Consider the following 23,221-nt stretch of genomic DNA (forward strand, 5'->3'; position numbering starts at 1 on the left):
TAGGATGTAAGAAAGCGTTATGAAAATCCTTGTGGACATGAGAATGTTGATGATTTTTTAAAATATTTTAACTATTAGTAACTGTTCCTGCTAGATGTTTTAAACCCAAAAAGCAAACTGGAAGTTTATGGAAATGACAAAGAAAAGAAAAGAATAAGAATGAGTTAAAAGTGACTCTGAGACAGAATATTTAACAGTGAATATGAAATGGGCATCTTTTGGCTAATGGAACTTCTTGTAAATCATGCTGATTGCTAATATTGTACAGGGAACACTCCAAGTGCCATAAAATGGCAGAAAACGGTAAAACCTGAATGGATTTTCCATATCTAACTTCTGTTTGCTTCACAAAACAGCATCGTACTTAAACTGCAGGGGTATTTTCCCACAGGCCCCTTCTCTTCCCTCGTGCGCACTCTTTTTGTTTTTAAAATGTTTGGGGAATGCCAGAACAGTAGGTGGAGTAGGAGGCTGTTATTGTGTTGATTTCCTGAGATTGTTACTTTTGGCTTAGAATGCTTTTTTCTTTTCCTTTTAAAACAGGAAGTAAATCAAAGTCATCTCAGTCCCCCCCCTGCCCCCAATAATTTTAGTTGGTTTTCTGTCTGTCGCTCTTAGAGCAAATCTATACAATAGCATGGTATATTTGTGTTATGGTGATACCAGGAAAGGATTGCTGAGCCCAATTATCTGTTGCATACAAACGTGATTTTCCCAAGCTTTCTATCCGTGTGTTTTCCTGCTGCGTAAGGCTTTTTTTTTTTAAATTTAAAGTTATATTCCAGCTAGTCACCTTCATCTGGAAAGAGGTGGCATCATTGTGCCAATGTCACTGTGTAATGAATGTTCCTGTCTCTTTTTTCTGGGCAGCTGAGGAGGTGGATCAGTCATCACAGGATGCTGGAATGGTGGCTGAAGTTCTGGAATCTGGTGACACCACCCCCCCTTCCAAGAGAAAGAGCAAGTTTGCTGGGTTTGGCAAGATCTTTAAACCATGGAAGTGGCGGAAAAAGAAAACGAGTGGAAAATTTAAGGAGACCTCAGAAGGTAACCTACTAGGCTTCAGTCATGTTCTCCTCCTCTTAAGCCCATGTGGATTCTTTGCCCAAATTTGCTCATTGCATTAAGTGGTAACATGGCTTGCTTCCTTTTGGCTTTGAGTAGTAATGAGTGACTCTAGCCACTGTGCTTTGTAAACCATGGTTTGTGGCTTAACTCAGAGAAAGAACTGAGTCAAATGTTGTTTAGTCAACAATCCATAATTAAAAGTCCATGACTTCCTGCAATGTGAGACTGCAGTCCTTGTTTTGGAGATGGTATTGTTTTTACGCGATTCTGCCTTCCCTGACTGCTTTGGCAAAAGTTCACTGAATCAGCAGACCTCAATCAGAAATTAACTGGTATAGCGCTTTGCATTCTGACCTGAAAATAGCAGATTCCAGATCTGCTTCCACAGCAATGTCTCCAAAGTTTTATTGCCACGTAATAATGCTAGCCAACTGCGGCTATGACTAAGCTTTGCTGGAACCTGAAAAGGTGAAAGGGCCTATGGTAGAATCCCAAAGAGAATGTCAGACAAGAGGTTTATAGTTAAAGTTCCACTAACTGTTTTTCAGTTGTAGAATACTGTGTGCATTTAGGAATAAGGTGTAATTGTTCCTTATCCTCCCCTTGAAACATGGGTTGAGGGAAAAGAAGTATTTTTTGATAAGAATGCATATGTAACCTTCATCCTTAAAACAATCATAGCGAGCCACTTACAGTATCTTGAATACGATTTTCCCCATCTTTGCCCTCTATTCTGAGTGCTGGTTTTTTGTTTCCAATTTAATGTCAGTTTTAGAACGAAAGATTTCAATGCGAAAGCCAAGAGAGGAGCTCATTAAAAGAGGGGTTCTGTTGGAAGATGTTGAACAGGGTGAGTTTACCCATTGTCTTCCTCTGTGTATTCTACATTTGCAGTGCCAGCTCTGATAAACCTCATTTTTGGCATTCCATGCTTGGGTGCCCCTTCATTCCCTCCCCTCATTTCCTCCCGCCCCCTTCTCCACCTCTGCTAAATGTGCCTCTCTGTCCTTGTCTGCCCTTTGAACATTTTTGTTACGGGTTCTAATACGTTCCAGGGAGAGCAGGGGAAAGAACGTTTCATTTATTTCCTTCCTTTTCTCCAAGGAGACATTTTTAGGTTGACAGATGATGAGTTGCTGAAGGTCAACTAGTGAGTAGCTGCAAAGCTCACTTGGATTCCAAGGTAGTGGAACAGCACAGGGATAGAGCACATCCTTCATATATAGAACGCTTTGGTTCAATTCTTGATAATTGATGATGGGGCTGGACAAGACTTCACCTAAAATTGTGGATGACTGCTGCCAGCCGTTCCCCATTCATGTTGGGAAGGCAACTCCCAGAATTCCTAGCAGATGTGTGCTCACATCTGGAGAATTCAAGACTCAGATAGAGCAGGGATGCTCAGTGTTTTGGGACCATAATTTAGACTTTTGAAAGCATAGGGTGCCGTGGCATTGCCAGTCACAAAACTCTCATTTGCTGGAAAGTAACAAGTGAGGATCCTCACTGCCAACTCTTCTAGATTCCCAGGATGTTCCCCTTTCCCTCTCCCAGCTGGGCACCCTTTCTAAAAATCAAGAATGCCTTAATGCAAGACCCAGAGGCATTTTTGTTGATTAGAAGATGCTAAAGGTGGTTTCCTTTGCAGCAATCCAACTACTTCTTTAAAATATAAAGAGCATGAAAGAAGTTTAAAAAGTCAGGGGGTGCAGTGGGCTTGGTGGGGGTCGAGGGAAATATCTGTAGGTCTGTTGGTGCTTCACAGGGAGCACACTGGGGATCACAGGCATGGAAAGTTGTGAGTAAAATAGGCTGGAAGTCTGGCTCATTATAAGACAGTTGGCTAGATTCTGTTGCAGATATTCTAGCCCTGCTCCGCTGTGGCTGCTTTGCTGCATCAAGGCATAGCTGGTTGCCTCTACTTGAGGCAGGATATTCTAAAGCCAGCAAAAGAATTGATAGATTTTATCTGTAAAATCTTCGACAGAGCCAGTTTGGTGTAGTGGTTAAGGCATCAGGGTAGAAACCAGGAGACTGTGAGTTCTAGTCCCACCTTAGGCATGAAAGCCAGCTGGATGACCTTGGGCCGGTCCCTCTCTCTCAGCCCTAGGAAGGAGGAGGCAATGGCAAACCACTTCCAAAAAACCTTGCCAGGAAAACTGCAGAGACTTGCCTGGGCAGTCTCTGAGAATCAGACACGATTGAACATATTTAAAAAATAAAAATAAAGTCTTCAGCAGGAAATACTTTATGCTGCTGACTAAGGTTACAGTATTGTCCCCAGCTGGATGAAGCATTGAATTCCTGTGTCCTGCACTAAAGTCATCCTTTTTCAAACTTAGGCATGTTGCAAAGAGTGAGTTGATCGTTCTCCCTTCCGCGTTCAGCCAGATGCTAAATTGAAAGTGTGGATGTGGTGGCTGCGGGGACTGTTTTGCAGATTTGGTGTAGCTGATCCAGCCCTGCCCACAGGAAAAGACAGAGGAGGAAATACCCTTTCTGTCCCAGTAGGACCAGAACTCCATGCCTCTCCCTTCCTATTCCTTACTTATTGTTTATGAATTAAAAATATTTGTGTTCTGCCTGACAGCAGGGCTCGAGGCTCAGTGTAAATGAACTCAGGACAGGAGAGATCAGGAGAGGTAGTGATAGAAAATTACTCCGCAAGTTTAGAGTTTCCTCCCTGTCCCTTCCTTCAACTTGATATGACGGAAAAGAAGAATGACTCTGCTGCTGTTGGCTTGCTCGCAGCGCTGCCTATACGTCAGGGATGCAGCATGCATCTGCAGGATGCACATAACCGTGGGCTCCTTGTTAGCTGCTCCTGGATTTTTCCAGCTGCGCCACTGAACATCCTAAGAAGGAAGAACAGGAGCCTTCAAATGCCATCCCAGGCTCTGGCTGAGTAGAGTCGATTTCCCCCACTTAGGGAATGAAATGCATTGTATTTATAATTACATTAGGGTAATTTCTAAATCTGTATCTACAAATCAGCATTTATAAGCTCATGCATATTCTGTGCAAGCTGCATTTGAGGTGATATATAAATCACCACCTAAGAAAAAGAGCACACACCTTGTGTGTAGTGAGTCAAAAGCACTTGTGCTTCTCCCCTTAATTGTGTCTCTCTCTCCTTGGGAGAGTGCAGTCTGAGTCCAAACTGGAGATGAGTGGGAAGTTTGCACTGTTTTTTATTCTGAGCTTATTTCCTAAAGCACCTTCCTGGTCACCACCACCTCTCTTTGTTCTCTTCGCTTGGGCTTTGGCCTGCAAAGAACATATAAACACACAAACAATTCATCTCCCTGATCAGTTTTAGAAGTTCAGAGAGATCAGAGACTTTTTGCTCTTGAATCATAGAGCACCACATGAGAAGCCATTGCCTTTATACACTGCCAAGATAATTTACTCAGTCGCTGCCTTCATTTCCTCCTTAAACAGACACACAGAAATTCAGACACACAGGACTGTGTGTGTGTTGCGTTGGTGCTGGTGAAAACGATACAGATACATGATATATACAGCCTTGAAGAATAGTGTATAACATCATGTCATAGTTACACTGTGAGAGAAAGATGAGCAAGGGTGAACAGAAAACCCCTTGGAGGAGACCCCTTGGAGACCCCTTAGCTGTATGACTAAAGTGGCAGAGAAGCTCTTGGAATGAATGAAGGAATGAATAGATGAGTAAATTATAAACAGATAAAAGCTTGCAGACACCAGTTATGATATGAAGTTGAGTTTTTATTATGTTAGGAGTTCCTTACTGATAACTTGTACCTAAAGCCGAGTCTGTTCGTTTATTTTTTTATTTACAGTCCAAGACCAAGTCACAGAATTTAAAAATACAGCAAACCACTAATACATGCATAAGTACACATTGTCCTCGCTTAACAACCACAATTGGGACCGGAATTTTGGTTGCTAAGCAAAGTGGTCATTAAGCAAATCTGACCCAACTACCTTTTTTGCAGCAATTGTTAAGTGAATCACCACTGTCATTAAGCAAATCACATGGTCATTAAGTGACCCACATGGTTGTTAAGCAAATCAGGTGGTTCCCCTTTGATTTTTGCTTGCTGGACGCTGGCGGGGAAAGTCAAAAATGGTGATCCCGTCACCGCAGGATGCTGCAATGGTTACCAATGCAAACTGATTGCCAATCACCCAGAATTGTGATCCCTTGACCGCGGGGATGCAGTGATGGTCGTAAGTGCAAGGACCGGTCATAAACCCTTTTTTTTCAGCGCCTTCTTAAGTCCAAACTGTTGCTAAATGAATGGTTGCTAAGCGAGGACTACCTGTAACAGTACATACATATATAAAAAGAAACCTTATAAAGTTAATAATTCATTGAAGGCATCAACCGGTTTCTATAAGCTAAGGCTACAAATAAAAAATTGCTACTGCCTTCAAAACTCCTGGATATGGATCATTTAGAAAGAATACCTCAATCTCTTCATCATCGGTGGAGTTTATCAAACTCAGGAGTGGGTGTATTAGCTCTGATTGCCCCTGTGAGTCCAGTGGGCATTTTAAAAGGATGCGTGAAACAGACTCAGCCTCTGTGTTTGAGCAAATACATACTTGATTTTCATGTGGAAGTTTGGCCTATCCGCCAGCTGTCAAGCAGAGTCTGTAAACAGAGCTGTAATAACTTGAGTCAGGGAGCAAAGAAGAAGCGAAAGTGATACCCTCTACAAAGTGGGAGTGATCTTGGGGACCCTGGCACGTGCCCAACTTTTTCACCTTGTGGCCACAGTACAAGGAGAATCAAGCACAAATACAAGGAAGTACCCAGATTTCTTACACCTAGCTGACATGTATACATCACTTCCTAGCAGTGTTCCTAGAGCTGTTTGTTCTGATTGATGTGCTGAAAAGGTATTTCACTGTGGCTGCTCCACATATGTGCACACAGTAGCATAGGGAAGGTTGTTCTTTGGGCAGTCTTGTGTTGCTGCACTGTCCATGCAGATAAGTTCTTGTGTGTGGGTAGCAGTTTAAGGAAGCTTGTTCTCTCAAACCCAGGAGGGATCTTTCTGGTGTCCTTTCTGTAACTTTGAGCAACATACTGTTGAATCTTTTTTGACATCTTGATTTGTTTCTGAATTGCATTGTGGATGCACTTTGATGTTTCAAATCAGGATCATGCGTTCTGCTAGGTGTGTGTTTTAATTTTCTCTGGATTGAAGGTTTCTATAGCTGTCCAAGTACAGGTGATTTTGCCTGTCCCTTTGCCTTTTCAGATGAAATGGTAATTAAGGTTGCTAACATTAAAAAAAATAAAAAGCTGCAAACCCTCTCATTTATTTTTTGCTCCCGCCCCTCCATGCAATCTGTATCTCAAGCCTTAAAGAGGTAGTTCCAACAGAAGATAACTAGTAATTGGGGCTGAAGCAGGATTTGCTACTAAGAGTAATCTTCCCCTAAGCCCATTTGTTCCCCTTGTGCCTTCTCTGTCACTGTGCCTGCCCTCTGGAATAGCATTCCCCTGGAGATCTGGGCCGGCCATGACCCTGTTGGTTTTTTTGCAAGGCATTAAAGACCTGGATGTTCCCACAGACATTTGGACCGGGAGGCTAAATGAGTCCCGTGGTTTGAGTGTTTCACTTCGTGATTGAAGGGAAATGGTTTTTGACCCCAGGCGTATATTATAGTATGGCCTGTATCTTTGGTTTTATAGACTGTGTTGTTGTTTTGGGAGTTTTAATCTTTGTACGCTGCCCAGAGCCTCCTTTGTGATATGGGTGGCTGTACAAATTGTCCAAACAAGCAAGCAAACCAAGAAATAAATCCACATAATGAATAAGAACAAACTGCTGTTGGCTTGGGCAGCACTGAGCTTCAGGGTTTAGCGACCGTGGTCTAGACAGCAGATTTCCTGACGTTTCACCAGCAACTGTGGCTGGCATGTTCAGGGGCAAGGTAGCATCTAGACCACTAAACCCTGAAGCTCAACACTGCCCAACAGATACCGGCCACGAAAGCCCACACTAGTTATGTTGTTGGTTGATTGAAGCTACAAATGACAAATTAAATGTCATTGAATAAAGAACCTGAAAAGCTAGCTCTGTATACACTGAGCTGTCTGACACTAGGTTTTGTGGATCAGTCAAAGAACTCATGGGGAAACTCTTGACTTTCTGCAGTAATCCTTTTTTTTTTAAAGTCATACATCCCTCCCTGGTACATTGAAAGCAAGGTGCCCCTTTTGTCATAAATCCTCCATGGGATATTGAAAAGGCAAAGACTCATATTTCACAAAAAAGTATGGATATTTCGCTTTCTGGTTTTATGAATCCCCTGACTCCTGTGGAGTATTTCATGCTTTTGCTTAACTTTCCATTTAGGCATAGGACAATAATTAGATTATAGAAAGAGATTTTTTTTTCTTTCTCCTTAAATTGGAGTAATAAGCAATGTTAAGAATAAAATCTCCTTTGTTCCAAAAGACAAAAAAACAAAAAACAAAAACCGGAAGTGGAGTAATAACCAATATTTCACAATAAAAGTATAATTCCGTTAACATTTCATTGGGATGGGCCAGATAGGCTTTGTTCAAGGCCATGCACAATGTAAGATTAATCAAGCTCCATAGCACTCTATATGCCATTTTTCTAATTCTAAACTATTCTAGCTACTTTTAACTGGAGCTTATGCTGGCTAGGTCCGTCCCCCCCGCCCCCCACCACTGTAGTCCTGATTTTTAACAATGAGCAGAAGTTAAACAGAGGGCAAAAGGCTACTTCAAACATTAAACAATTCAGTATAAATATTTTATCAACAATGATAAGACCTTCACAAGTTACGTATGTCATCCAGGTATGTGAGCTTGCTTAGCTAAACAAAGCAAGTATTTTAAGATCTTTTATCCCTGCTATATGATTTCTTTTAATAAAAATATCTACCTACCTACCTACCTACCTACCTACCAGGACAATCTTGACAATAGCTCTTTCCCTGAAATCCAGAATCACCTTCTAAATAGAATGTACCCCTACTTTCTTTTTCACTTCCAGCAGTTTGTAAGGGATGTATGGAAACATTCGCACATAAGAGCATGCACACACATCGGAGGCATGTGAAACAGTTAGAAGCGACTATAGAAGTACCACCCACATTTTTCCTGCCACTGTTTTGGCTACCACAAAAGCTAGCCAACTGAGATCAACTCATGAACTTGGGATTTTACCAGGGCATTTGTGAATCCTCAGCAATTTAAGATATTCTAAATCCCCAGCTAGGTGGGATTTAATGTGCGTTGGGAAAACTGGATGCATATGAACTGTACGTTAAAAGTGGGGAATGGCTTCATCTTTGGCCGCTGGGTTTAGTGAGGAAGAAGAGACTACTTGGATATTAGTTTTGTTCCCCTTTTTCCTCTTCAGTTTTTCTGGCAGGTGTCCCAAAATGTATTCACCTTTCTCTTAAAAACATTGAAATTTCACACTTGAGTGATTGCACAAATCATAGTGTAACCTTACTAGCTCTTAATAAGCAGGGTCTTCCTCCATTTCATTGTCCTGAAAAACAAGACGGGCTGGACTGCTGATCCCCTGCAAGGCACGCCATATCATGTTGGGTTTGATAGTGAATATTTTTCACTGTTTCTTCCTCTGGATTTGTGTTATAAATTACATGCACTGCATTCATTTTGGGAGATCCTGTGCTTTGCTTGATATGCAATTGCTTAATTCCCTCCCTCCACCCCACCCCACAGATGGAGAAGAGCCAGACAAGTTAATTCATGCCACTTTGAAAAATGGGCACACCGTTCCCATTGACTATTCTGGAATCGTCAATCTTGCACACTTGGAGGAAGAAACAGGAAAGAGATTGAGCCTCAAGAAATCCAGTCCCCCAGAGGAGCCAAAGAAATTGCACGGTGAGAAATTAAGAGGTGTTTTGTGTGTGTGTCTGTGTCTGGGTGAGTGTGAGTGTGAGAGGGGGAAGTTGTCACAGACATAAATGTTGTTATCTGCCACTTCTTAATTGTGAATATAACCAGTTTTGGGTCTTGTCTCTGAGGCACTCCTGCCCACAAATATTTAACAAGCTGTTAACATAGAAAGGCCTGGCCCTGCCCAGTTTATCTCTTCCCATCTCTTCACTTCCCAACCTTGATGTCTCCTTCCACCCACGCATTGCAAGTGAATGCCAGCCTTGGCATTTGGGAAATGGCACAAGCCTTCATACTTCCTTTTAGACTGGAGAACTAAATTAATTTCTAAGGCTCTCCAGACATGTTCCCCTCCCCTCTCCTCTCCCTTTCAGTTGCAGGGCCATGGTTTAATGCACACAATCTCTTTTCTGGTGCACTAGTGCAAGATGGCAACTTCTAGAATTCCCAGCCAGCATACTGTCAGCCTTTTGAGACAAGAAGCACAAACCATGAGTACTAACTCTACCTTTATTGTAAGGTTACGGTAACAGAACCTTGCAAGTCTGAAAGGACCTCTCCCTGTCTTTCCTTTCACTTTGGAAGAAACTAGGGAGGGTCCCTTCTGAGATGCGTCCTACACCTCTTTTCCTTTTGTGGGCTGAGATACCTTCTGCATGATGGTTGTCTAGGCTGCGTCTCTTCCTCCTGACTCCCAAGGTCATTCCCACATATTATTACACATAGGCAGTAGATGTACTGGCTTGGGATGGCCTAGGGGCATGCTGTTATGGGGAAGGGAAGATTGGCTTGATACATATCTGGAATCTTTGGAATGGGGCTCTTAGGAGGTTGAACGTGGAAATGTGGGATGGCAGGGGTGGAAATGTACAACTGAATGGATCTACCCTGATAGGATAGCTCTTTGCTAGCTCATGGGGTTAATCTTTTTTAAATGTCTCTTCACAGGACCTTTCAGCAATCACCCCAATTCGGAAACGGAGCCCCACCCCGAGCCCCCTGCTCCCAAGCAGCCCCTACTTCCTCCGAAACGACCGTTGTCATCCTCTTCGCAGGAGACAAGCGATCTGCCAGTGAGGGAACTCGGCCTCAGCAACAGCAGTGCAAGGACTGTGTCTTCTTCCACAGCTGCAGCGGTCCCCAGCACAACAAAAGGGGGCACTTTGTCCACTGCTCCCACGCCTGCCCCCCGGACTCTGCCCCCTGCTCCCACAAGTGGCCATGGTTTGGCCACGAATGCTAGCAATGCCACCCCGACCAAGCAGCCCCCGGTGCCACCCCCCAAGCCTGTTAACAGGAATAGCAACCCCTTAATAGGTAAGTGGCTACTCTTACACCCTAAGTAAGACCCCTCTTTAATTTTGATTTGCTGACATTTGATCTCTCTTACACCCAAGATAACCACGCTTTTTTCGGTGGTGCTTGTTTGAACTTGTGCGTCATGGCTGTTTGTTCATCAGGTGCCCCCTCTGTTCCGGCTTGGTAAAGAAGCTGCATCATGTTTGAATACAAATATCAATCCACTCTCCTTTTACAATGTTTATATCAGTTTAAAATCTTAGTATTGTGCAATCGATTGTATTGCAGATGGACCCAGAGAATTTGAAAGACATTCTTAATGTAGAAATCTGCAACATTTTCCAGTGTATTTTGCTCCAACTGGTGCCTAAGTGTAGGTCTCTTCCAAAGTGTAGATTACAACTGTTTTCTTAGATGTGGATCTCAGAAGGAGTCGGGAGCACCTTTCTGACTCACAAATTTTAATAAAAGGTGTAAGCTTTTATCAGATGCAGAGAGTGGCTGGACCAGGGTTTCTCAACCAGGGTTCCATGAGAGGTCACTAAGGGTTCCCTGGGAGATCCCAATTTATTTAAAAAATTATTTCAAATTTGGGCATCTTCCCATTAAAGAGGTAAGCTTTGTTTTTTATTTTTAGTTTAATAACGCTGTTAAGGCATGTATACAGGCCTACCCATGAAATGAATATAATAATTTTGTAACTTCTGGCCTATCTTTGATCCTGAATGTGCAGGGGTTCCTCAAGGTCTGAAAAATATTTCAAGGGTTCCTCCAGGGTCAAAAGGTTGAGAAAGGCTGGGCTAGACTGATGTAGAATTTAAATTGGAAGGAGGTAGGGAGGAGGAAGGGAGGGGAAGATAGGTTGGTTATGGAGTTGCTGATTACACGTGAGACAGATTAGCAGTACCTTATCAATTAACAATTGTAATGCATTAAAAACCCAATGTGTTTGTTGAGACCTTCTGAGATAGCCTAAAACCGTTGATGTATGTGAGTTCAGCTAACCCTAACCTGATGGCGCTGTTAAAGTCCCACTTTACCAAAGCGGTCACTCTGAGGCCTGCTATGGATTGTTCTGGGAGGTTGAAATGCTCAGATACTTCTTTGTCCTTGAGTCCTGATGTCTAACTTGTATCCATTAATTCTGTTGTGCAGAGGTTGTGTATTTGAGGCATATGTTTCTGTTGCCCCTTCACTAGATGCCCCAAGAGTTGTTAAGCTGAACTGTAGGAAGTGATTATCACCTTCCTTTTGTCTGCTTATTACCCATCTGGGCTAGGTTGTGCCCACACTGGATCTTTCACTCTTCTGAATAATGCTGGTGTGCATTTATGTTCTTCCTCATCATGAGTCATACCCACCTCTTGTTTAGCCAAACATCCTGAACTTGCCTTTCCTTTCTCCTACATACACCTCTGTTCTAAATATTTTGAGAGATTTTTCCAAAACCAAGTTTAACAAAGCATGAAAATCAATACTCTGTAGCACATATAATAATAGCGGCTGTAGTGGAAATGGTTGTCTCAGTGTGTGTTAGACACGGGTGTATGTGTTCGTGCATGCGTGCATGAGTGAAACAATGGCTCTGCACATTGCACAAATCATAATATAGTTTGTTTGGCTTTAGCTCACAGAGTTGTTTGAACCAAACCACTGTGATTTGTCAGCCATACATTATGGGTTGGTAAATCGTGGAAACCCAACCTGTTTTGTTTTTTCCTCAAACCAAAGTTGAGCAAAGCCAGGTCAACACGACCTAAAAAGGAATATGCTTTTCAAAAATGGGCTTGCTCATTGCTCTCTGAAATCACAAATTTCTTTAACTGGATTGTATGGCTTTCTGTGAGATCTCCTCCCAAATCATGCATGGATATGCTGTGTAATAGGCTGTGGGCATTTATTTATATATTGTATTTCTATCTCACCTTTTCTCTTAAGGCTGTGTATGTGGGGAATCTCCCTTAATTTTAGTCTACAACAGCTGTAGACAAGGCTGTGAGTGACTGCTTTGAAGTCATCATTGAGCTCCGTGATTGAGAAGGGATTTGAACTAGAGTCTCCCTAGTCCAGGTCTAACCCCTTAACCCAGTGTTCCTCGATCTCAGCAACTTTAAGAGGTGTGGACTTCAACTCTCAGAATTCCTCAGCCAGCTGGTTAGGGAATTCAGGGAGTTAAAAGTCCACACATCTTAAAGTTGCTGAGATTGAGGAACACTGCCTTAATCTCTCCATTTGGTCCTAGAACAAGAGGCATTTAGGTGTGACAATCTTTCTGTTCATATTTTTACAACCTTGAGTCACAGCAGGAAACAATCCAAATATTCATCATAACAATTACAAAAAAATAAAAATAAAAATAGTTTCCAAGTTCAAAAATGGAGAAGGCCATATCATCTCTATCAGTAAAGTCACTATGACATGAAGAGCAAGTAGCACATGTTTTTCCTGCAATGTCAACCTTCCCTTCAAGAGCTGAAATTAAAAATGTGGTGCCTACTGTGGAGGGAAATGAATAAGGTGATAAGATAAATAATGATGTAGCTTTTCAACTGAAGTTCTCCCTCTTGGATAGCGTGTGTAGGGCACATTTGTGGTGCTCATCCAGCAAGTCCAGAGGGCCACCTGTGGGATTTCCAGCTATTTTCACCTTTAGTTGCTGGCCAGTTTTCTGAAGTAAAATGTGTTGATGGTTGCTTCTTGAAGCTGGACCCAGAAATGAAGATGTAAGATGGAGATATTTATTGAATTAATAGCCAAGATGTATTATGGTAAAAATAGTGTGGCTGACAATTGGACAAACTTCTAAAGACACGCCTGGTCTGTCTTAAGGGCAGAGAAGTTGAACTTCAGGCTACATTTTCAAGGACTTAGGGATGACCTCCCAAAGCACAGCCCACTAATGCCCAAGGGCCCATGCTGTGTGATCCACTCAGGTTTCACCTCTCTATTCCCTAAGTCCCAAATTCTACATTGTCCATTGTTGTACAGATTAACCAGTTTCTAAAATTATTCCGTGTCCTCATTATGTTGATTACTTCCTCAGCACCTGTATATATTAGCTATACAAAATGGGATTAAATTTATGCTAAGCAATTCGTTGGCTAAGTTCATTTGTAACCTAGTCTTTCCTACCCTGGGTGGAGCCCAGGAGAGCCAGGTTGCAGAATGCTGTGCGCAAAGACAGAGGGGAAGCCCTACAACATTCTGAGATCATGCTGCTGAAATCTGGTGGACTTTTGGTAGTATGACCTTTGGGCCTTTTTTGTTTTTTGTTTCAGTTGTTTTATCAAACCTGAAGACCTCCCAAATTTTTGCTGCCCTGCTCCCCTGATTGTAAATTTTTGTGCTGGTTTCAGGCTATTATAAGGGTAGGGGTAAAAGGAAAAATGGGAGTGCCTTGCCTTCCAGACAAGGTCTTCTGTGATTTCCACCCTTAATGTTGTAAAAAGGAAGGAAGAAAGAAAAATCATACTAATGGGGGTCATAATAGTTGACCTGCTCCTTCCCAGTGATGACCTCATGTCAGTTAACGGTTTCCTGTGTTCCTTTGGAAAGTTCAAAATCATGGACCCCAAGCCCTCGAACATGCCCACTCCTGCTCTAAGAATTATGTAAACAGATTTGCTCTGCCCTGAAGCTACATATTTATTTTGGCCATCAGTGGCATTTGGGAGAAGCTGAAATCTTGACCTGTTTCAGAATCAGTGGCATCTGTAACAAGCCATGATGATATCCAAAATACTACATCATGCAAAGGATGCAACTTAACATCATGACATATCTGACACAAGTCTGTAAGTTGCATCATTTGTCTCATGATGTACATGTTGTCACTTGCTCCCTGTTGCCCCCCAAAGATGCCCGTGATCAGAATATGCTACATGTGTGAAAAACATTTCCCTGTTACATTATTGTTTTACAGTTCTTCAACTGTGCCCATCAAATAGTCCAAACACACTGATCAAAACGTGATATGCGAAACAAGAACCCTTGCTTCTGAGGACAGATTTGTTCAGTTCTAGTCTGTTTATTTTCTTCTGTTAATTTTCAGTAAATGTAAAGCCAGACTGTCAGGTTGCTGGTAGATTTCATTGCAGTGAAGTCATGCCCTGAAATCCGTCTGGAGAACATGCAGTTCAGGAAGAAGGCATTGGTTACACGGACAGTCTCTGTGCTGTACAATTGCTTGCCATGTAAAAAGTCTGTTAGAGCTACCAGCTAATGAAATTTCAGTGAGAATATCTCTATAGGCTAGCTGTTCACCTGGGCTGGTTGGAAATAGGACCCCAGTGGGGAGGGGACGAGAATGAAACCAGCAAGTAGCTAACGTTTTTAGGGAAGGGCCTTGAAATACCTGTGGTTTGAGGGTGTGGAGAGAAAGAAGAGTGACATGTAAGCCAATCTTGCATATCTACACCTGTTCCTGCTCACCTGCTAAGAATTCAACGTGGAAGTGGGGGGTGGAGGGTGATGTTGCAATTCAGCTCCACATGCATGTGGGACTTTTGTTTCTGACACACAGGGCAGTGACCACAAAAACTTGTACGCTTGTCTAACTTGCAAAGCTTTACTACATTGGCAGAACACAAATCTAGAACAAGGAAAAGCTCCTTGAGAAGGAAGCAGCTCAGAGTAGGTAGGGGAGTGTGTATGTGTTTCAGGTGAAAGGAAACTCAAGAGACAGCAGTCTCTCCCTTGTTCATTCTTAAGACTGTGAGCCTTAAACCGTAAAACAACTTGTTTGCCTTTGGGTTACACACGGTGCAAACCCAGTCATGGGTGGCAAACCATGCTTATTGCTTGGCACAATCTAGATTATTTAACACATAGTTAAAACAAACCATAGTTTACTGTTACGTTTGAAACAGCCTGCAACTAAATGCAAGGTCCATGGCTTCAACATAACTTTTTCCTCATCCTGGCACCACAATTCATGAGTAACTTTGGAGAGGACTCAGAGACTTGAGGTTATGTATGTCTGATAGGAGGTCATCTCAGAAAACGTCCCAGTATTGGAAAATACTACTACACTGAGATAAACTTGAACAGCTTGAATGTATGAATGCATGAAAAGGTGCTTAGGGCTGACTTGATAGGTTCAGAATGAACGGTATCTATCTTTGTTTGATAAGTCTTTATTTTTGCCTTCTTTTATATGGAAGGGTAACTAGAAGCTTTGCTTTTATCTTCAGAAAGTGCCCTCAGCCCAAATTAGCATTTTTGAGTTGTAACTGGACAACCTGTCCTGTCTAGCAAAACCACTTCTTGTCATATTGAAGATTGGTCTGCAAGTCAGGTAAAGACACAAGTCTTACAAATTTTCAGAGTGAATTTCCTTTTCCCAGCAAGTTCCACCTGGTTCACATTTATAAGAGTTGCTTATTTATCTGATACAGGTAGTCCTTGACTTACGACCATTCGTTTAGTGACTGTTTGAAGTTACAGTGGCACTGGAAAAAGTGACTTACGACTGGTCCTCGCACTTAACAGCCATTGCAGTGTCCCTGCAGTCATGTGATCAAAATTCAGGTGCTTGGTAACCATGTATTTACGATGGCTGCAGTGTCCCGGGGTCACATGTTTGCTATTTGCAACCTTCCCAGCTGGGTCTGACAAACAAAGTCAATAGGGGAAGCTGGATTTGCTTAATGACCATGTAATTCACTTAATGACCACAGTGATTTGCTTAACCGTGGCAAAAAAGGTCATAAAATTGGGTGTGACTCACTTAATGACTACCTCACTTAGCGATGGAAGTTCTGGTCCCAATCGTGGTCGTAAGTCAAGGACTACCTGCATTTGTAAGACAACCAAAGAGTTTGTAGCAGTTTGTACAAAGACAGCAAAGTGAGAGAAGAAAGAAGAAAGAAACTGATACCTTGGTTCACTGCATAAACATGCTTGGACAGGTTGTTGTTGTTGATCATCATCGTGTGAAGTCAGAAACCTAGCCTGTGAAATAATGGGCAGAAATCCATTGTTCAGGGTGTAAGTGTAACAGCAATCTAAAAATGCTCTTCCCCTCTTTTCAGATGTAGGTTGATATTCCTCCAAATGTATTGTTGGGGGAACTGGGGTCAAAAAAGAACAGCGTCACAAGACTGCTCCATAGCATGAATGGCTTATGCTAGATTCAAACTGAATACCTTTGTTTGTATATTTAATGTATTTGTACCTTGCCTTGGGTGGAGTGGGGGGAATAAAAGCTTCACAAGATGATTCAGTGTTGTTAATAAAACACACTAAACTGGAAATCTTAGTTTAGGGCAAATAATGAAACATTACATCCAGTCAAGGTAACATAGCTCCAGTTAAATGAAGTAGGTATGCAGAGCAATTAGTTAGTGGCTGAGCTGTTAAAAGGGTTTTTAAACAGTCTTGGTGACTTAACAATTTTGCTGATGTCTGCCCCATTTCTGTGAATGGTATGTGGGTGCCTAACATATTAGCTTGTCATGCATGTCTAAGGTTTAGAAAGGCCCTACGTTTGCAGTCCTGGGTCCCTTCCTAGGTCTATCCTATGATGAAGATTCTCATTTTCACCCAATATAATGGGTATCTCTCTCTCTCTTTCCTTCTAGCTGAATTATCTCAGGTGATTAACAGTGGCACGCCGTTGTTGAAGCCTTCTCCGCCTCTGCCTCCCAAGAGGGGCCTCCCGCTGAATGTACCTTCCTTGTTAGAATCGGCCACTGCTCCCAGATCCCCTAATGAGAGGATCATGTCATCATCCTATCCCTCCTCACTACCTCCATACATGATCTCAACTCTCCCTCCGGCTGTTCCTTCACCCCCACTGCCTTCTCACATTCCATCAGAATCCCCCAACGTTCCATTGCCCATCTCCCTCTATGGGGCAGAGCCTCCCTTCTCCACAGAGCTGCGGATGGAGACTCAGCAAGAAGGCCTTTCAGTGCTGGATCCAGCCAAGAGAGCAGCCGAGCAGGGGTTTGGAGAACCTCAGGGGCTTCCTCGGTTGCCCCAGGTCCCACTGCACATCCGCATCCAGCAGGCACTGAGCAGCCCCCTGCCAGCAACCCCACCTGCTGAAGGCTCACACAGGGCTCACTCGCTGCTCTTTGAGAACGAAGGCTCCTGCGAGGATAATGGGACCGTAGGCAGGACGAGATCCCTGCCTGTTACCATCGAGCTGCTGAAAGTGTGAGTCACGTTTTGGTTTGCTAGTCAGAAGTTGGGTGTGGTCAGATCAGTCTCCTCGTTTGTGCTGGCTCCCAAGCGTAGACTGAGATTGATGGTTGTGCTGCTCCTTTTCAAGCTGACGTTTACTGAGTATACTTTGTGAAAAGTCGGCATTAAGGTGACCTTCCCTGAGACCAACAGCTACACTGTCTGGAAATGATTAATGGTGCAGTCCAGCACATCAGGAGGGCACTAGAGTGGAGAAGGATATCTAAAGGTATTTACAAGTGGTTGATCTGTTGGCTGGGGTCATGCAATGTGCTTAACCCTAAGCCTGGGTAAATAAGACGATTGCTGTCTTCACATAATATGCGGTAGTTAAACAAAGAAGCCATATCATGGCTTAACAGGATGACCAGGTTCATACCGTGTGCTAAGGCCGGAGCTGAGACCCACAGTACGCTAAACCACAGACTACCTGATCTCAGTTTATCCTGGTCTTCTGCATAACCGAATCACTAAAAATCTGAAAGGAGAGAATCGTGCTGCGTAAAGATTGTGGAGTAACCCTATTGACCGTTTTGCATTTTAATTTGCGTTAGGAGGGCAGACAGGGCTTATGTCTATGGTCAGTTGATGTGCTTGTGCAAGACTGGTTGCAAAATGCTTGCTGATACGTTCTACTTGAGGAAGGAACGGAAAGAAGGAGAGTCCTTCACTGAAGATGCACTGGATAGAAAGGAAGCCGAGTGGATACCTACCTGAAGTGCCTTTTGAAATACCCACATTGCCCAAATTGAATGAGATGAAGGGAATGGCTGAAGTAGACTGTGCTGGAGGGTGAGAGGTTTCCCCCCAGGAGTCATGTATCCAGATGAGGTAGAGACTGGATGTCCCAGGTAGATGGGGCCAGAATAAAGTAAACAATGTTTGTCCCCCCCCCCACACCCCCCCACTCAAACCAATACCTGTAATGGTCTGTGAGGATAATCCTGGGAGGGAGGAGGAAGAGACGCAGCCTAGACAACCATCGTGCAAAAGATATCTCAGCCCACAGAAGGAAAGGGGGCGTGGGAAGCATCTTGGAAGGGACCCTCCCTCGTTCTCTGGAAAGTAAAGGCAAGGTTTTACTTGCAAGATTCTGTTACCATAACCTTACAGTAAAGGTAGTCAGTACTCTTGGTTTGTGCTTCTTGTCTGGACTGCCTTGAAGGGCTGATTCCGCACTTCTCTTCTCTCGGTAATTTGCTTGGCAGAAACAAATCTCGTTTCCTTAAGCGAGAGAATTTTTCCAGTCCAGACGGCAGATGACGGAGGCTTAATCTGATTGGGACCTTGGCATGGGGGAGTGTTTCTGTTGTGTTCCCAGTACATTTGCCATTCCTGAGCCTCTGCTGTTAATGGCTGAGAAAAGATCCTTTCCTTTCAGGAGACAATTAAAAACAAGTAAATGTGCATCTTCAGATCTTCCAGATCAAACATTTTCCAATCTATTGCACCTCATTACTGCTGGGATTATTGCTCCTAGAATTCAACCCAGAATTCTGGAATTTATAGTCCCAGGCCATCTTCCTTGTGGGGGGAAGTCTCCTTTTGGTGTTTGTAATAATACCCATCTCTTTTTGCCTGCAATATAGTAGGCTACTATGCAGGCCATCCATTGGTCCTTTTGCTTTGCTTGAGTACTTATGGAGCTCCTTTCCGAACCTCTGAAAAGACAATTAATACATACACTCCAAATAATAATAGGTATTATTATATAATATTTGAATAACTGCGTGCCTTTACTTGTTAGTCCAGACGATGAAGAAGAGGAGGAAGATGGCTCAGGAGATGCATGTCCTTTGAATCACCATGTTTACATTGGAGAGGCTCCAATGGTTGCAGTTATTCCTAGGCTCGTACTGCAGACTGTGCAGGATGAAGAAGAGGGGCCAAGTGATTCGGATTCAGAGGGACCCATTTTGTACAAGGAGGAAGAGGAAGAGGAGGAAGATGAAGATGAAAGCCACAACAGTAAGGATCTCCTCTTCTCTGTCCTTAGGAACACATCTGCTCTACTTATACAGGTAGTCCTCGCTTAACGACCGCTCGTTTAACGATGATCTGAAGCTACAGTGGCCTCGGGGAAAGTGCTTTATGACCTGTACTTGCACTTACAACCGTCGCAAACCTTCGCACCACCCCCGCAATCATGTGATCACAATTTGGGCACTTGGTTGCTGGCTCACAGTTATGACCAGCTGCAGTGTCCTGCAGTCATGTGATCGTGATTTGCAACCTTTTTTTGCTGGTTTCTGGCAAAAAAAGTCCATTGGGGAAACTGGATTGGCTTAACAAGCACGGTGATTCACTTAGTGACCCGTGATTGCTTAATGGCTGTCATAAAAATGTCGTAAAATCAGGTCCAGTCATGTGGTGACTCACTTAATGACTGCACCGCTTAACAACCAATTTCCTGGCACTTATTGTGGTTGTTAAGTGAGGACTACCTGTATCAGAATCATGGACTGGCTGAGGACAACAAAAAATGCAATTAGTAGTTGAACATTTTTTGCCCCAAGTAATACATCCATCATCCTTAATCTCATACTGTGTATCATGAATGTAGAACTGGAACAGAATCTAAATGTTTGGGGCATAGCTGCTCATACCTTAGTTTTACATTTTTTGTGCATGTTTTTCTTCTGGATGTACATTGTTCTTTTTTTATTTGGGTTTTTGATACTTTTAAATGTTGTACACCTCTGAAGACTTTATGGAGTTGGGCCATTCTCTAAACTTTATCAAGAAATACATCAATCCCTTTTGATTGTTTGGTGACCATCCCTTTGCTGTCTTGTTCTCCCTAGCAGCCTTGGCCAATAAAGTCAAGAGGAAAGACACCTTGGCTATGAAATTGGGAAACGTGGCTCCCCGGCAGGAGTTACCAAAAGAGAGCACCTTTCCCCGGAAGAGCAAGGAAGAGTGGAATGAAATCCGGCAGCAGATTGGGACAACACTAATCAGGTAGGATGGGCTAAGGTACAGTAAAAGCAAGCCTCTTAAGAGTTCAGGGACTGGCTGCAAGGATGAGTAAGTGTGTTTGCTACCCAGACCGTGTTCCCAGTTTTAAAGGTACGCAGCCCCATTACCTGTTTAGGTCCTGGCAGCTTCACGAACAGAGCTTCAGTCTAGATGGGTGGCTAAGGACATGTACCTTTAAACAGAATTATTCGTAGGCACCACAGTTTCTGCAGAGCCCTAAAATTCCCGGGAATCTCTTCAGGGGAAGGGTGATTCTTCTTTAATAAAGTATCAACTTATACATGCAGTCAAAAGTGGAAAATGGAGTCTTAATCCGGGCCATGGATTGAAACAAAGATCTTTAGGGGAATCCTGGAGTACAGCTGGGGTTAAAACTCCTGATGTAGATATACTGTTCAGTGTCCTGTATTTTTTTTTTTTTAGTAATGGAGTGGACGGCAAGTAGATTGGGATCAGTTGATGGATTTTTATAGGTTGGCAAGGGTTTCTTGCCCTCCATTTGTTTGACCATAGCAACCAGAATAAAGTACTTTCTGTTTGCTTTGCTTTCTAAATTAGGCTGTTGAATGTTTGTATGAAAGGCCTATAAATTCATTTATAAATTGGACTCTAATTCTTAACTTGAAGGCTTCACACTCCACCAGCTCTGGCTGATAGACCTTGAGGCTCCAGAGTTTTTTCCAGCAGATCTTGCACCACTGGAGTCTGCCTGGCCCTTTTAGCTTGTTTTGCGTCATTACAAGAGGAAAGCTTTTCTCCAGCGGGGCATTTGATGGGGCTGCGCAGCACTTTGGATTCCAGAGCACAGAGGTGTTTTGGAGCAGAGGGTGGGCTCATGTAGCACCTGCCCATAACCCCTTAAAGCAGCCATGCCTTTCCCAGGCATCCTGCAGCTGGTCCCTACAGCCCTCGAGCAACCCCAGGAAAAGGCCAGTTGGATTTAAAGAGTTGCATTCCTGTGCTGTGCTCCTGTCCCTGCACTTTCCGACTCTTTTGCCCTCGAAGCCAAACTGTTATCTTTAAAAAGAGGTCATTTTTATTACGACCACTGTGAAGCTTGCTTTTGTGTGCTGGCCCCAGAGCAATGCCATTGCCTAAAACAGTGTTTTTCTTTTCAAAAATAAAAAGGCGATTAAGCCAGAGACCAACAGCAGAAGAATTGGAGCAAAGGAATATACTTCAGCGTAAGTAATGGCAACTCCCTTATGCTTATCTGCCAGATAGTTGATACTCTTGCATCACTTTAGAGTCCTCTGCTGGTGAGGTATTCTCTCTGATTGCTGCTCTCAGTGGAGGTCAGAAGCCAGTGGTGTCCATGAGCAATAAGGGGGCAGAATGATAAAAATAGTGCTGTGCATTTTGAACATGCCTTATGTCATAAACACACTTTTTGTACATGCATCATGACATGCACACACGTAGAAACTGATGGGGAGCTTGTGGCATGATGCAGCATGGCATTTGTCATTTCGGTAAAGGCGTCTGGTACCTGCCGATGCCCAAGGCAAAAGCTCTGCTTCTTCTGTGCTTACGACTTGCATAGAAACATTCATTTTGATTTATCAGGAATTCAGAGCTGTGGTGGGTGATCCAGACTATAACTGCATGGAGCTGAGTGGAGTGGAGGGTATAGAAATACCAGTAATAAATAACCAGCAATAAATAGATAGATAGATAGATAGATAGATAGATAGATAGATAGATAGATAGATAAGAAAGAAAGAAAGAAAGAAAAAGAAAGAAAGAAAGAAAAGAAAGAAAAGAAAGAAAGAAAGAAAGAAAGAAGCATCGTTTGGGAGGGAGGGAGGGAGGAAAACACCTTTTGGTCTACCTGGAAGGGATTTTTCTTTCCAAATGCTGGCTCACTTTTGCTTCTTAGGAAGTTGCAGAAACAGAGAAAAGTCGTACGGCTTCTTTATAAGAGAAGCAAGGAACCCTGTTGCTAGAAAGAGTTGCATTAGATAAGGTTGCATGAGATTTCTGTAATATCATGAATTTTCAGCTATTGTATCGTTTTCTTTTTAAAAAATTAAGGAGTCTGGAGGCATCATTTTAGGGATGGTAGACTTCAGGGTGGCCATGATCATCATGTTTGGTAGGCTAGGATGGGCAGTGAGTTAAAACAACTCCTTATTATGGACCTGAAAATTGTCAAACCTGACAGATAGAAGAGGGAGATAGCCAAATCCAGGAATTTCTACATAGGGGGAAAGAATTCTGGAGAGAATTCCTTCACTTCTCCCAAAATGAAGTTCTGCAAATTCTCTTACCTGCTTTAAGACAGCCTGACAGCATCTTTTCCAGCTAATAAATTTTATTAAAAGATAGAAGACTACTGCTCACAAAAGCTTATGCCTTTTAATAGAATTTGTTACTGTATTTATGCATTATGAAATCTCCCCCAACACAATTCCTAATACCTCCCGTGCACAGGACTCATCTTATGGAAACCATTTGCTCAACGTACATACACACATATTTGGTTAATATTCTGAGACTTTATTTAATCACAGTCCACATGTAACCAAGTTGGAAGGAGATTTTAGCATCTTGATCATTTTTTTTCCCTCCTCTTTGGCAGCAAAAAACGAGGCTGATCGGCAGGCTGAGAAGAGGGAAATAAAACGGAGGCTCACTCGAAAGGTATTGAAATACTGCAGACATTCTTCCCGTTTGCCAGAGCTCTGTAGGTGGTGACCTCTGGAAGTATGCTGCAAGCAGGTGGGGTGTTGCAGGATTTATTCACAGACTCTGTCCAGGAATACGGTGGCAAGAGCTTTGGAA

General features: G+C 42.9%; 1 protein-coding gene across 4 annotated transcripts in view; it reads left to right on the forward strand.

Moving 5' to 3' along the window:
* Positions 1-23,221, forward strand: part of PHACTR4 (phosphatase and actin regulator 4) — an 85,781-nt gene that overhangs the window by 56,788 nt on the left and 5,772 nt on the right. For 3 of the 4 annotated variants that reach the window (XM_063312422.1, XM_063312421.1, XM_063312420.1), the window contains 9 exons: positions 871-1,047; positions 1,838-1,918; positions 8,792-8,956; positions 9,920-10,288; positions 16,852-17,431; positions 19,206-19,426; positions 20,263-20,419; positions 21,566-21,621; positions 23,019-23,080. In XM_063312422.1, the coding sequence (XP_063168492.1) occupies positions 871-1,047; positions 1,838-1,918; positions 8,792-8,956; positions 9,920-10,288; positions 16,852-17,431; positions 19,206-19,426; positions 20,263-20,419; positions 21,566-21,621; positions 23,019-23,080 (1,868 nt within the window). The remainder of the gene's footprint in view (positions 1-870; positions 1,048-1,837; positions 1,919-8,791; positions 8,957-9,919; positions 10,289-16,851; positions 17,432-19,205; positions 19,427-20,262; positions 20,420-21,565; positions 21,622-23,018; positions 23,081-23,221) is intronic. The other variant, XM_063312424.1, reaches the window with a different exon arrangement.

The sequence above is a fragment of the Candoia aspera genome, chromosome 10 (genome assembly GCF_035149785.1).
Source record: "Candoia aspera isolate rCanAsp1 chromosome 10, rCanAsp1.hap2, whole genome shotgun sequence".
Lineage (NCBI taxonomy): Eukaryota > Metazoa > Chordata > Lepidosauria > Squamata > Boidae > Candoia > Candoia aspera.